Genomic DNA, 14,942 nt, shown 5'->3' with positions numbered 1-14,942 from the left:
TTTAAGAGGGCCATTCGATGAAGTTATTCGGCTTGCTGCCTTTAATGGCAAATATAAACATGGAAAGCTCGCGAAAAACGCATGCGACAGGAATTTTAAATCAACGAATGCGAAATGACAAAACATTTTCATTTTCATACAAATTGCGGAATTTGGCCGGATGTCTTTCCTATTCCCATCGCCAATCCGATTCCCAGCATTGTTTCGCATTTTGTGGGTGGGATGGTGTGATATCGTCAATATAAAGCTGTTCATAAATTTGCGGCGCCTGCAAATATGCAGCGGAAATTGCCAAAGCCACACGACTCTTCAATAACACACACACCCACCCATTCTACCCTTGGAAAACTCCAGATGGAGCTTGGATGTTTTTTTTATAGGCAACTCGGAGCGGGGGCATTTCGCTGCGGGGGAGGATTAGCTGGGCGATGTTCATCGCTCGACGTCCTTGTCAATGCATTTCGTCTTTTGATAAAAGATAATATCAAAAACTCATTTGCCCTGGCCACTTTTAGGAGCAATCACCAAACGTGCACCCAAAAAAAATGGGGTATCTATTTTCTATCGGAGTTTTAAGATATAACTTTAAACCCACGAGATGATACTGATTTCATGTTTCATACCTTTGTCATACTTACTTAGCTATCATAGATCGCTAATTTTTAAACCTATAGCAGCTATTTTTTCCTCGGTGTATAGAATTTTTCTCGGTGCATTAACAGAGACCGCTTTGCAGGGGTCCAGATGATTTATTATAGTATATTTCCATCCTCGCCCGCTGAATGCGTCATCAATTTTTAGAGATAGATTTGCATGGCAATCGCCAAGGGCCATTAGCCGAAGCTTGCAGATACTTTGTACGCATCCGCTGGGCTTTGCTTTTGTTGCAGATGCAACATGCAACCGCAAACATTTAATAAAAACACGAGCTGACCATAAATAATTTGCTCTTTGCCCACATTTATATCCTAAACAACCAAAATATTGCGCGCAAATATTAATTAAAAGTCACCAGATAGGAAAAGTTTATTCATGGATACACAACCACTGCAACAACCACTTAATAAACGCGCTTAACATAAATTAAAATGTATCCAACTATTTTCCCCGTCCAGGCTGAAAACAATGAATTGTATGTGGAAAAAAGAGTGCAACAATTGAATAGAATAGTTTTGGTTCACTGTTTTTGTTTACTCTCATGTTGCAGCTGGAATAATGAAATGAAAAATGTGCGGCCGCATGGAAAATTAATTGTAATTGTACATTAAAAGCGCAATAGGAAAATAATTCAGCAGAGATCCAAATTGCTCCGCCAACAAAGCAATTCCATTTGTACAAATTACTAGAAAGAGTAATGGAAAATGTTTAGCTTTACATATGCTCTAAATTGCGAATGAGTACCGACCAACTTTATCACTGATGATTCATTTTGGTTAAAAGTGTCTGTAAATATTACTCATACGCCGTGGTGAACTCAAAGGAGCTTGAGTCATGCGTAGTTAACTTATCTATTTGCTATAAACACAAAGAATCCCCCATTTTTGGGAACTACTGGTTAACTGTTGGCTTAAGAAGAAGTCCAAGAATAAACACAAAATAACTATTGGCTAGACGAGGACGACTGTCATTGAAAACCTTATTCAACAATCGTGCATCAAACAATGTAGTCTTACGAACTATATAAAAAGTTACACCTTACACCTTAATACCGATATAATCTGGAAATAAAAGAAACATTAATTCTTTTGTTTTGTATCAAATTTATTTACATTTTTATTTATTTGCATTTTGTTAAAACTATGCAAATTTGAATATTTGGTTTACAAAATAATACTTTGAGTTCAAGTTGATGGTTTAACAACCTGGGATTACAACGCACTGAAATCACCACAAGTACGATCGCTTATAAACTGATGGGATGTTTCTGTGGGATGCAGTATGTGACATTTTCTAAATGTAGTGCGAGATTCGGCTGAAGATGAGCTAGCAAACTAGATGAATAGAGTTATTATTGTTTAACCTAATACAATTGTAGGATGAAGGCCTGGCTAGATCTAGTTACAATTTATATTTATGTATATATGTATATGTATAAAATGCAATTCGTACTGATCGGTAAGCGTTTGTAGAGTGCAGCCGCGTGCTCTTGGCGAAGCGATTGCATCTTTGGCTTTGTGCAGTTTACTTTCATGGTTTTTGGCTACAAAAATACTCTTTACATACGGGCACATACACAATGTATAATTAGGGCCCCAAAATGGACCAAGCTACAGCCATGCACTTCGGGTGTGTTTTTTGTGTATGTATATGTATAAATATAATTTGGTTAATCTCATAGTAAAGCCACTTAGCGGCATCTTTCACCAGCGGTTCGTGTAGAACTGATTGATGCCAAGCACATGCTTCTCCTCATGGTACTTTTGCAGGATATGTGTGATGACCGAGGTTGTGTCGTTGTCGCCACGCCACACGCGTATCGCATGTTCGTTTTCCAGGATGCCCAGAAATGCTGTAAACGTATATGCACAATTAGTTTTGCTTTCATCTGTTTCTATCTAAATCAGATGGACCTACCCAAAAAAGTCTTTGGATTGCTTAGGGTCATCTGGACTTGTGGCATTTCCAGGATCACCTTTAGGATGGGCGAATCGGGCGCCAAGCCTTCACGCAGTTCAATAACGCTACCCGATCGATTGTCGCACAACCATTCGCACGCGGACGCCTTGTTGTTGCCAGTTTTCTTCAGCGCCGCAAGCACTGCCGTCTCCTCGAAGCCCATTTCTGTAAGCGATTCCACAATCTCATCGCTGGGAGGTGAATCCCGGTGGCTGTAGATTCGTACAATCTCAATCAAGGCAGCAGTGTTTTCAATGGTTTCCTTTAAAAGAAAACGGCTGTCATTTAATCAAAAGCGATGATTTAATTACTACTTACATTATTGGTGACAATCGTGGAGGGTGAGATGGAAGATAGACTGTGCTGCATGTTCATGCCCGGCGGCTCCTGTGGGTTTTCCTCGTTTTGGTTCTGTATTAGCCACTCCATCGTGGTCGAGTAAATGCCATTGTGTGCTTTCAAGGCAAATGCGGCTAGCTCCCGCTTGAAGCCCATGTCGACGAGGCATTGGAGCGTATCCGCTTGCTGATTTCGGCGATTGATCAAACGTTGCTTTAGCATAGCTATCAGGCGTGGAGCATAGGGCCCAGCTCCTATAACCGCCGCAGAAGCCTGAGCCAAAGAGATCAACACCTTTCGCACATCGTATTGGATCTGGAAACGGAATAGTATTAGAATAATCAATGAAGTAGCCAAGGATTGTACTCACATTCGACTGCTGAAAGATTTCATTAATATCGATGGTGGGCAGCTGGTTGCAATTGACGGGCACGTATCGGGTGGCGCTCTCCACCAGCTGCTCATTTGGGCCAGGAACCTCACGAATTCGGGAAACAGTCTGCGGCAGAGTATTGCGTCGAGGGGAGAGTATAAATGTCTCATTGTTGCGAACTTTTAGCTGGGCCAGCGTATCGCCCTCGTTAAGCTCGCCGCCGAAGTATTCCGCTCGATAGAGACGGTATCGCGGATTAAGATGCCGCACATCTGGGGCAAATAGCTGGATGGAGTCGGGATCGTCGCTCAGTTCCAGAATCACCTCACTCTTCAGCTCGTTTAGGCGTTTATTAACGTCCGTTTTGAAGATAAGAACCCGAGAGCTGGGGCAGATCACCCGCACGAGAATAGATTCACCTGGCCTGCTGGCATCGTCTGCCTCACCAGAAGTAGAGCTGCCTGGTCGATTTGTATGGGCTGATTTCCTAAGTGGTTTCCAAAAAGAATGGGTTTAATTAAAAGGTAGCATAATATCTATTGCATTACTAACCTGAGAAACAAACTGCGCAGTTTTTGCATAGTTTGTTTTAGTTGGATGGGTAGTGATAAGCAAACGGAGAATTTCGAAAGACAAATATTTGTTTCGTGTGAGCACTTTCAAAAACTTAAGCATATTCGTTCGGTTTGATAACTTACCCATTGGCCTGCTGTTGGTGAGTGGGCGTTGGCGAGTCCTGTGGCACCGCCTTCTGATGCTCTGCACGTTCCTCTCGTCGCTGCAGCTGTAGCTCCAGGTGAATGCGACGTCGGCGAGCGGGCGATGGAGTCCTTAGGACGCAACTGCCCCCGCCCACAAGAGGCCGCGAATTGGAAGCGGATATCCCGCCATCCGTCTGCGTTTCAGACTCCGCCGTGTGGACATTCAAAGAGGATCCGCTCAGGCTCTCCGCATCGCTGGCGTCTGTCCGCTGGCTGTGGCTATGACTGCTGCTCCGAGGGCTTTCGTCAGCCGGAGAACCACCGCTGCGCTTGCTACGCGCTAACCACTTGGCCCGTTTCTCGTTGAACTTCTCCCGCATCCAGGGTATCATCTTGGGTCTGCAGCTAGGTGTTTGTTACATTTTGTGGCACTTTTCGATGGCTATTTCGCATATTTCTCGCAAGTAAACAGAATCGATGCGTTATTGCAAAAAAACGATTTTTATTTTTGTAAAGTCGATAGCAAACAGCTGTTTGATGGAGCTGCCAGATAGGCAATATCCACGGTGAATACCCACAATGTTTATAACGGTTATTTTAAAACGAAATACTATTTTAAAATGTTTATAACGGTTATTTTAAAACGAAATACTATTTTAAAATATGTTGTGGATGAACATTAAAATTAAAACACGATATGTACATATATAAAGAACATTTTTTTTTTTACTTTACTGTATTTAATATTAATTACAAGAATATATTAGTAGAAAGACAGCATTGATTTTTTAAAAACCATTAGTATACAATCTAAATGTCTTAATGGTAAATTGGTACCTAGTTAGACCCGTCATATAAAAACCAAACTTACTTAAAATCCCCGTTTGAAATGGGTTTTCTAATTACAGGTAAGGAAATTGGGTTTTACCTACACTAAAGGTGCAAAAATGTGACATCTGCCGCAGATTTCAAATAAGCAGATGGTCAGATTAGGACCCAACTGTAAAAGAACCGATCGTAAATCCTATTGCCCTCAGCTTATTTTACTTAAGGCGGTTCGCGTGCAGATGGTTCTCACATTAATTAGTTGCAAAACTAATCTGCATGACATTGATGAAATAAAATGGTGTTCATACACGGTATACTTAAAACCAATTTGCTATAAATCATGTTTTAAGTTTCTTAAAAATGCCCATTCACAATGAGCAGAGAGCATGAAAATGTTCCCATCCCTAGCTACTCCCATTGGCACATCTCTATGCGCCGCAAAAAACGATAACGATTGCCACAAGCATCCAATCGATTGCCACACATTTTAATTATTGCTAGAACGCGCAGGGGCTTAAAAGTTAGTAAAATATGTTTGCCGCCCACTAAACGCCACAGCGTCGATCCCGTTGTGTTATCAGTTTGCCCCCGTCGCCTCCGGAACGAAGCAAAAGTGGGCGGAAAGTGTTTGTGTTTGCTTTTTGGCAAGTACTGGCATTTGTATATCGGTGTGTGCGTGTGCGTCACGTAGCATAAAACGCGAGAGTTTCTGTCCGTTAAGCAGAAGTGGAAGGAGGTGGAACGGGAACGGAAAAAGAAACGAAAAAAGATATGTGAAGAGTGCGGCAAAAAAGCGAAGAAGACAAACGTGCGAAAAGAGTAAAAGCCGGAGCGACAACAGCACATGAATGGGATACACTCTCCTGCCAAAAGTTCTAACAAACATACATACATATGCACCACTCACGAATGCAGCGGACAAACAGCACGACACGCCACACACACACACCCTCAGATATTGTTTGAAGCGGCGGCACAGGAACAACAAAAACAGGCCAAGAATCTGAAGAATAAGCGCAGGTAAGCAAAAACAAGCAGAGAAAACTTTTCCCCTCGTGTGTGTATGTATACGGCGCGTGCCTGTGTGTGGGTGTGCGTGAGTGCGTGCGTGAGAGTACCGTTTACCTGTGTGGGAGGATTGTCGTTTGTCGAGAGGGGGGTGGTGCAGGCGCATAAATATTCGCTTTCTTTGTTTATGTTTGTCATTGTCACAATTATTCAGCTACAAGCAACAACTACGGCAACCCACTCCTACCGCGATTTTATCTGCCAATTTCTTTTACGCATTTGTTTATATGCCCGAAAGGCTATCCAGCGAACCAGTGTGCCCAGCTGCTGTGCGAAATTCATTGTTATGTTTTTTGTATATAACGGCGCTATCAGAAATATCTTATCGCACATTACAATTTGCATTTACTCAGCGCGAAAGTAAATTGTAATTGTCAATCAACTGTTTTGCTAGACAGTAAGAAAAAGGTAATTTAAATTTTGAAGTAACTGCTGTATATATGTAGCCCTTATCACGTGATGAATGTGTATCCCACGAATATTTAGTTCAAATATTAGGTGATTCACTTTTTAAAAAACCGCGTCGTCATCAGTTTTGGAAATGCCGTACTTTAATTCTCACTTTAAGAAACCCAAATATTTCGCAATCTTTGAGATTATCACAATCCGAACCAAATAACCTATTCAATTTCAATACGAAATTCCTTACAAATTTTGAAACCAAACCTTAAAGTAAGGTAATGTAAAAGTAACCTTCATACTAAATGTATTCTTTTCTTTTCCAGCATTTTATTAAGCGCAGTTTCTTAAATAGAGCCACAAGAGGAGGTGTCGCATATATATGATTCCATTTTGTCTTCTTGGAGAGTAAACTTAAATATAATACCACATATTTTAAGCCTAGATAGGTGAGTAAATCGAATATAGCGATTCCGAAAGGATAAGCTAATATCCATTTAATTTCCAATTTACAGGACATAACTTTAAGCTGAGACGAAGGCAGACAGACAGCATGTGGAATTCCGAACCAACACATCGCCAGCACCATCAGCACAATGGAAATTCTACCTCGGGCGGACCGCCCGCCAAGCAACTGGGCATGACCTCGGCTATCAGTCTGGCCGAGCCGCGGCCTGAGGATCTCCAGCGCACTGATGAGCTCCGTGGCTCACTGGAGCCGTACAACGTCTTTGAGAGCCAGGACGAGCTGAACCACCGTATGGAGATCCTGGCCAAGCTCAACACACTGGTCAAGCAGTGGGTCAAGGAGATCTCTGTCAGCAAGAATATGCCAGAGTCAGCCGCCGAGAAGCTTGGCGGCAAGATCTACACATTCGGATCGTATCGATTGGGTGTCCATCACAAGGGTGCCGATATAGATGCCTTATGTGTTGCTCCGCGAAATATTGAGCGCACCGACTACTTTCAGAGCTTCTTTGAGGTGCTCAAGAAGCAGCCAGAGGTAACAGAGTGCCGCTCGGTAGAAGAGGCCTTTGTGCCCGTCATCAAAATGAACTTTGATGGCATCGAAATCGATTTGCTGTTTGCCCGTCTGTCCCTAAAAGAAATCCCCGATGACTTTGATTTACGGGATGATAACTTACTGCGGAATCTGGATCATCGTTCGGTGCGCAGTCTCAACGGCTGTCGTGTGACGGACGAGATCCTGGCCCTGGTGCCCAATATTGAAAATTTCCGACTGGCGCTGCGCACTATCAAATTGTGGGCAAAGAGTAAGTGTTAAGATATAAAGTTCCAGTAAATTCAATTCTAATTGTTCTCATTTACTCTCTTAGAGCACGGAATCTACTCTAATTCATTGGGTTATTTCGGTGGTGTGACCTGGGCCATGTTGGTGGCCAGAACCTGCCAGCTGTATCCGAACGCTGCAGCTGCCACACTGGTGCATAAGTTTTTCTTGGTCTTTTCGCGCTGGAAGTGGCCTAACCCAGTGCTGCTCAAGCATCCGGACAACGTTAATCTAAGATTTCAAGTAAGTCACTAAAACTTATCCAAATAGTCCGGTTCTCTAATAGATTTTCCTATTCTAGGTCTGGGATCCGCGAGTCAATGCCTCGGATCGGTATCATCTGATGCCCATTATTACGCCCGCATACCCACAACAGAATTCCACATTTAATGTGTCCGAATCCACCAAGAAGGTCATATTGACCGAGTTCAATCGCGGCATGAACATCACGGATGAAATCATGCTCGGTCGCATTCCGTGGGAGCGTTTGTTTGAGGCGCCTAGCTTTTTCTACAGATACCGCCACTTTATCGTGTTGTTAGTCAACTCGCAGACGGCTGACGATCATTTAGAGTGGTGCGGCCTTGTTGAGTCAAAGGTGCGTCTGCTAATTGGCAACTTGGAGCGAAATCCCCATATTGCACTGGCCCATGTCAATCCGAAGTGTTTTGAGTTTAAGAAGGGCCAAAGTGCCAACAACTCACAAAACAACAGTGGAAATGAAGACGACCTGAAGCAGTCGCAGGGTAACCAGTCTGCTGTGACATCGGCACCCTTCTGCTCCATGTGGTTTATAGGCTTGGAATTCGAGCGATCGGAGAACCTTAACGTGGACCTTACCGAGAGCATACAAAACTTTACGGAGCATGTGATGATGCACGGCGTAAGTAAAAAACATAAACTAATGTATATTCAGTTGCTTATTATTTATTTAATCTTGCAGGTTAACATCAAAATGCTTAAAGAAGGTATGACCATTGATGCCCGCCATGTGAAGCGCAAGCAGCTGTCGCTTTATTTAGACTCTGACTTCCTAAAACGTGAGCGCAAGTCAATGGAAAGTCACAATAATTTTAATAACACGCTATTGGCCAACCGCAAACGACTTTCTACGGAACTGGCCCAATCGCAGGATCCACTGCCCCCAGGCCAGCAGCCATCAAGTGGAAATCGCGGTCGGGATAGCGGAGCCAAGATACAGAGACTCAGCGATTCGGTTAGTGGAATAAAAAGATATAAATGTAGAACGTATTAATTAGTCGAATCTTTGTATGTTTAGCTGACAGAGGAGAACTCGAATGCCTCCAGCGATATGGGGGCAGGGACGCCCACCACGCCCACAACGGCGCAATTAAGTGCGCCAAGCTTTAAGACCTCTGGCAAGAACGGCTCCGAGTTGGACGTTGTGGAGCAGGAACCGTCACAGCCTCACAACAATGGCAATGCCAACAGCAACACAACCACAACGGAGGTGGCATGTTCGTGACAACCGCCAACGCTACATCCGCATCCGCCACATCAGCAGCCACCGCCAGCGCCGCCACAGCCACCAGCTCACCATCATCATCATCAGAAGTTCCGAAAGAACAACAACGCGGCTGCGGCAGCCGCCTCTAACAGCATTTTCAACCAACGCTCGATTCTGCATGCCGCTTCCAGTCTATCGGCTGCTCTAAGCATTACCGGACATAAGCGCAAGCAGCAAACGGCAACATCAACAACCATGATCAGTAGCAGCAACATTGCTCACAGCAACTACACCCAGCATAGCACCCACAACAACAACGGCGGTGGCGGCGGCAGCCACTACAACAAAACGTACTACATTGATGATGATGACGAGGACAACAATCAACCACTTTTGACACCTAACAACCAAACACAACAGCAACAAAAAGCGGTCAGAATAACAGCTACATCGGCGTCACCAGCAACATCGGTTCCAGTAGCTGCGAGTGCCGCACCACCGGCACCGACAATTTCTTGTAAGTTGCCTAAATGTTTATCCTCGTTATCGTACTCTCATTCATTTTCCCCAACTTCCTTTGACACGAGACTGTTTCTGTACTCTTAAGTTGCCTATCTACTTACTATTACGTATTCTATAACCAGTATTCCGCCAATGTGGAAACAATCTAACAAAAACATGCCTCTAATGTTTTAAGGTTTAAAAATTCAATTTACCTAGCCCGAGACTAAGCTCAATAAACGATGATGAAAATAAACTTTTGAAAAAAGAAAAAAACAGAACATTTTTCGTATTTTTATTTTCCAAATTATTTACAGTGAAAATCGTTTGGTCAAACATTTTAGGCTATAGGACTCTGCAAAAAATTATGAGAAACAAACCTTGCTTTGTTCAATATCCAAGAAGCAATTTCTGAAAAAATAAATGTAAAACATTTATGTACATTTGATTTTATTTATATTTCGGTTTGGAAAAATGAGACTAGGCTATCTAGCTTTCCTCAGTTTACTGAATTAAATTAAAGAAATCTTTGCTGAGGTTTGTATTGGGTTTTAATACAAAGAGATATAGATCAAATTAATTTTTAATAGACAAGCTGAGGAAATTGTTTTTAGGACAGATATTTCGGTTCTCTCTGATTTTACAAATGTTCTCATCTGGAAATTAAGTGTAAAGTCGAATGTTGAAGGTATTTTTAAAAAGATTTCTTACTGTTAATTTGATTTTAATTCTTTCCACTTTGGTTGTATAAAACAATGGGAATGTTATGTTTTCATAGTTTTCTTATTTACTTGTAGATTTTTTATATTAATGTAAACCACGATAATATATATATTCCAATAACCGTTTTGATGCTTTTATAATGTCTTTGCAGTGTAAAAAGTTATTAAACATACCATTTAAGGATTAGTTATCATAGTTATTATCTCCCTATTGATTTCCTCGGCATTGATGCCTGAACATACATGAAGCCCACAATATTTTATACAAAACGGTGAGACTAATTTTAAATTAATGGGCACTGAAGTATCTAATTCGGTTTTCCATTCATTGCAGGTTTCTATCATACACCTTCTACAAACATGTGTTAAACATTATTCGTTCAACCAACTAACATCGCCCTATCGTCAAATTGAAATTGGCATTCGGAGATCAACAATCGCCGTTAAGACAAGAAAACATCATAACTTGAGGCGATTTTTTAGCGGCAGAGAAAGCATTTCTCTAAAATTTGTCTTAATAATATTGTTGTACATCTTTTTTACTTCCCCACAGCTGGTTTGAGGAGTGCGTAGAAGAGAGAAGTGTGGAGAGGAGGATGTGGATAAAGATGGATGGATGATTGACAGCAGCGGACTGACAAGATCCTGGAGAAGATTCGCTTTGAAAACTACTTACAAACTAAGAAGATTCTTTTTAATTTTTCATCTTGTTTTCAATATTTGTTTTCTTCTTCTTCTAGTTGTACAACGCTGAAAATTTGAAACAATTATGTTCGTTTTTCTAAGAAATGATATCTGAAAAAAGGTAATAACAAAAACATATAAATGAAATGAAGATATTGATTTAATTTTACCAAATAAACCAGAAAAATGAAAGCGAAAGCTAAAAACACCAAAGTATCAATGTTTAACTTATTTATTGGAAATGGGTGATGGTTAATTTGGAATTTGGAAAACAAAATATAAGCAATGAGAAGGTTGGGAACTATTGCTTATTATTAAGTTACTATTATATAATGACGAATGGAGGATGAGTATTGTTTGTTTCGAAAAAGCCTAAATTCATCGACGTTGTGTATTAAGAAAATAAAATATATTTATATCGGCAACCATTAATCAATAAAATTTTTGAATTTACATTTTAATGAAAAGGAAGATCACTAATATGATAATCATTCGTTGTCCCAACAGTTTTCTCGATATCGTATGAAGATTGATCATGAATTTAACTGGAATTTAAACAGATTGAGTGAGTCCAAGACAGATGTGGATGTCTTTAGTTTATGGCAAGTTGGTGTTGCGGATACTTGGGGATAAAGTACTCCATGCGCTGGTTGCGTCTAATGGCGCACTCCTGGTACTCCAACCAGTCAGTGTAGGACTCATTGTGGCACTGCTCCGAATCCCCTTTCTCGTAGAGCTGCTGGCGCAGGGAGAAAAAGAAGGGGCGCACTTTCTTCTTTATGCTGTAGACGTGGCGCATCAGCCACTTTTCGACCTTAATCTCGTTGTAGATGGTCGATCTGTTCAAGCAGACTGTGGTCAGATTCTCCATTTTTGGATAGTAATAACGGGGCGGTTTCGGATTCACAGTCATCCGAGGCATTTCATGCCTAGCTGCGACGAAACGGGTGTCAAAGAAATGTTTACCAAAAGTGACGCCCCAAGCATTGTACTCCTTCTCCCCATATTGGTTCGTAACGAATGGTTGAACACTGACGGTCAGTTCTTTGGGAGGTGCACCACCTATTCCTCCGCCGGCACCTCCTCCAGCTCCTCCTGCCGCTGCTGGAGCTCCATCAGCTGGCGCCGCAGCTTCAGGTGGAGGTGGATCTTGTGGAGAAGCAAATAGTCGTATTCCACTTTTATGAATTTTCTTAGGAGCAGTAGTGCTTCCTCTGGTCACAGTAATTGGTGGCGCATTTGTTTCATTGTAGCCAGTTCTACGGTGATAATTGTCCTGTAGTTTCTTTCCGAACACTCTAAAGCCGTCGGATTTCTGCTGTATTTGGTTATTGGAGCTTCGATCCTCCTTGAAAATATCAAACGTCGACGGATCTGGTTTGACTTGCCTTGGAGCTCTCTCCACCGGAACATCCTCTGCCATGACGATCGGAAGTGACTCCAGATCGGGTGTAGCCAGTGGCAAGCCAACGACTCCTTGTACCCATAAAATCTAATGGATGATAATATACAAAGATGATGCAGTTGGTGGCTCGACGAACTCACGAATATCGATGTTATTGCCAGGAGGAATCCTTGGAGGATTCCATACCAATGCATAGTTTTATGTGTGGTCTTATATTGTTTATCCTTTAATAGTGTGATTCAACTATACGAATGTAGAAAATAAGTGTTTTCAACACTAGCCCATAATGACTTCAATTACAATGAAACTTCGATCGCTAAATCGACCGGGAAATATCCTTACAAATAATGGTTATACTTCTATCAGGGTAAACATTTTACGGTGTATATTATACATATATATTTTAGCATAATATACAAGTTCTTAATATATGTAAATGGGTGTCATGCCTTTGAATTTGTACAGTAAAGGAGTTACTACAATTTCAACAGGTGGTTTGTTCAAGAGCCATTAATATCTCAAGGATTTTAAATACATCGTGTACAGTCGCCACCTATACAGTTTAAGGTAGTGAAAATATCTTGACTGATCCTGCGTGATACCTAAGATTTCGTGGGACGACACGGGGAACACACTTCACGTTAACTACCAAAAGTAACCCGACGGTGATCTGCCATCCCGTGTCCTTTCTGGGCCTAACCTAATTGCAGTTCTGCGAAAATTATGCGCGACACAGCTGCGCGTTTTTCCCCGAAACCGAGTAGCATTAATCCGTTTATGGCCACGGATTAAGTTGCAAAATTTTCACTAAGGTCGTCGCGATCCGGGACGCGAATTCGCGGAACAGCCCCGACCCTTCCAGGTAACAACGCCCGCCACCCACAGGTAGGTGTTTATAGGCCAAGAAAGCGGGTATAAAAGATCTAACCACCGGCAAGGAAGTCATCAGTTACCAACGCATCTTCAAAGTGTGAGGATCCAGCAGTGAAAAGCAAAGTCTTAAAGCTTGGAACAGCAATTATACGACAAACCTTGTTCGGTTTTGCCAATTTCCAAGCCAGCACTGGGTAAAGTTTGTCCTATAATCCCGAAACGACGACCAGCCAATTGTGAACCACCAAAGGTCCCGATCCTGGGATGCATCTTGTGCAGTTATGTTTCAATCTCACATCACTGGGCAAAGTGTGTCTCAAGATCCTGGCCACATCGTCGCAACTTCAAATCAACAATCCAAAAAGCAAGAGTAAGTGATATTGGGCACTCCAGTTTTAAAATTGAATGGCGAATGTCGGTATGGTCTCTTTTTCCAAAGAAAGGTTTCGATCAAGCGAAGTGACTAGACCGAACACTCGTGCTATAATTTTAAAATATTCAACATGCTCAGTGAAGTTGCGAGTGAAAATTCAAATATTCTGTGCCGGTTGCAATTAGTTTCTTTGGTCGTCCAGCCTTAGGTGACTTTTCCGATCATAAAGCTAGACAACCATTGAAGTTCGTTGTGGCATTAGCAGCACCACAAGTCAAGAAATCAAGTTAAGTGATCCCCAAATTCATCGGGCCATTCGCTAAAAGGAACGATCGTTGTGATATGAGTTGTTCCCGAACATATCACAGTGATTTTCCTTTATAACGCATGTTAAAAGTCCACAATTCATCAAGGAAAATGAAAGCCAAAGTTGGCAGATTACTAAACTTAATCACAGCCTTTAAAGTAGAGGGAATAGTTGCTGTGCTGTAAGTTAATATACCATATCTATATCACAGTGGCTGTTCTTTTTGTACCTAAAGGCATTTTACATCATTATTTAATTTACTTTTTTTTCGCACACGAATAACCATGCCGTTTTTAACCCCAGGGAACTTCTGCTGCTGATATATTATTGAAAAACTCCTATATCACAGTGGCTGTTCTTTTTGGTTGCACGGCCAATTCCAACGATTTGTCATTTGTGGCACGCATTTGTGTCACCTCAGTGCGAAAATTGAAAATTGTACAAAAAGAAGGGAACGGTTGCTGATGATGTAGTTCGAAACTCTCACAATTTATATCACAGTGGCTGTTCTTTTTTGTTTGGCAATCGATCTACGTTCAGTGGTTTGCCAGGACATGAAACAGAAATATTTTCCTTCAACAGACTTTCTGATTGCACAAATTCCTCAAGCTTTGAACATTTGGGAAAAACTGATGAGACGGTGGTTTTCTAGCTTGTGCATCAATTCGTCATTTGTCTGCAGTTTTGTCAATATTTAATTGCACTTTACAATTCATTGCTTTTTGTTCAATCATTTTTAGTTGGTGGTGCCACTAGAACATATTTTATTTCTAGTGAATAAATAAAAACTGTATCTAGGTGTGTTGAATTTATAAGTTTTGAAGATTAATCCTAAGATTAGAATTTATCTTCATTTGTTGATGAAATTCTAATGGAGTTGAAAAAGAATAAAGATTTGATTTCTACATCTATTTTCTTCACTCTGATCTAAGCCAAGTGCGTATTTGTCAGTATAAATTTCAATTTAAGAAACCGTCTTAAGTTTGCACATGCA

At 41.5% G+C, this 14,942-nt stretch overlaps 3 protein-coding genes across 4 annotated transcripts; 1 reads left to right on the top strand and 2 right to left on the bottom strand.

Annotated features, from left to right (window-relative positions):
- Positions 1 to 1,797: 1,797 nt before the first annotated feature.
- On the bottom strand, positions 1,798 to 4,421 carry LOC117137336 (ubiquitin-associated domain-containing protein 1). 2 transcript variants are annotated; one of them, XM_033298726.1, is made up of 6 exons: positions 4,027 to 4,421; positions 3,881 to 3,892; positions 3,326 to 3,815; positions 2,935 to 3,270; positions 2,575 to 2,878; positions 1,798 to 2,509 (listed from the first exon to the last, which is right to left on the bottom strand). In XM_033298726.1, exons 1-6 carry the CDS (start codon positions 4,419 to 4,421, stop codon positions 2,361 to 2,363), a joined length of 1,686 nt encoding a protein of 561 aa, XP_033154617.1. In that variant the 3' UTR covers positions 1,798 to 2,360. The 2 variants fall into 2 exon arrangements, with proteins under 2 accessions (XP_033154617.1, XP_033154618.1); XM_033298727.1 differs by lacking the exon at positions 3,881 to 3,892 and having other exon boundaries at positions 2,361 to 2,509.
- An 885-nt stretch (positions 4,422 to 5,306) lies between these two features.
- On the top strand, positions 5,307 to 11,184 carry LOC117136270 (poly(A) polymerase beta). Its single transcript, XM_033297099.1, is given in 9 exon segments — positions 5,307 to 5,877; positions 6,651 to 6,773; positions 6,840 to 7,598; positions 7,662 to 7,858; positions 7,917 to 8,498; positions 8,559 to 8,831; positions 8,895 to 9,600; positions 10,459 to 10,578; positions 10,641 to 11,184. Coding segments are annotated over 6 exon segments (2,484 nt in total). The 5' UTR covers positions 5,307 to 5,877; positions 6,651 to 6,773; positions 6,840 to 6,877; the 3' UTR covers positions 10,464 to 10,578; positions 10,641 to 11,184.
- A 188-nt stretch (positions 11,185 to 11,372) lies between these two features.
- Positions 11,373 to 12,671, bottom strand: LOC117136617. Its single transcript, XM_033297604.1, has 2 exons — positions 12,536 to 12,671; positions 11,373 to 12,482 (listed from the first exon to the last, which is right to left on the bottom strand). Exons 1-2 carry the CDS (start codon positions 12,587 to 12,589, stop codon positions 11,583 to 11,585), a joined length of 954 nt encoding a protein of 317 aa, XP_033153495.1. The 5' UTR covers positions 12,590 to 12,671; the 3' UTR covers positions 11,373 to 11,582.
- Positions 12,672 to 14,942: the final 2,271 nt, after the last annotated feature.

Source organism: Drosophila mauritiana, chromosome 2R (assembly GCF_004382145.1).
Source record: "Drosophila mauritiana strain mau12 chromosome 2R, ASM438214v1, whole genome shotgun sequence".
In the NCBI taxonomy this organism is placed as follows: domain Eukaryota; kingdom Metazoa; phylum Arthropoda; class Insecta; order Diptera; family Drosophilidae; genus Drosophila; species Drosophila mauritiana.
Note: the sequence above shows the minus strand (reverse complement) of the source record. Positions and strands in the feature narration are given on the sequence as shown.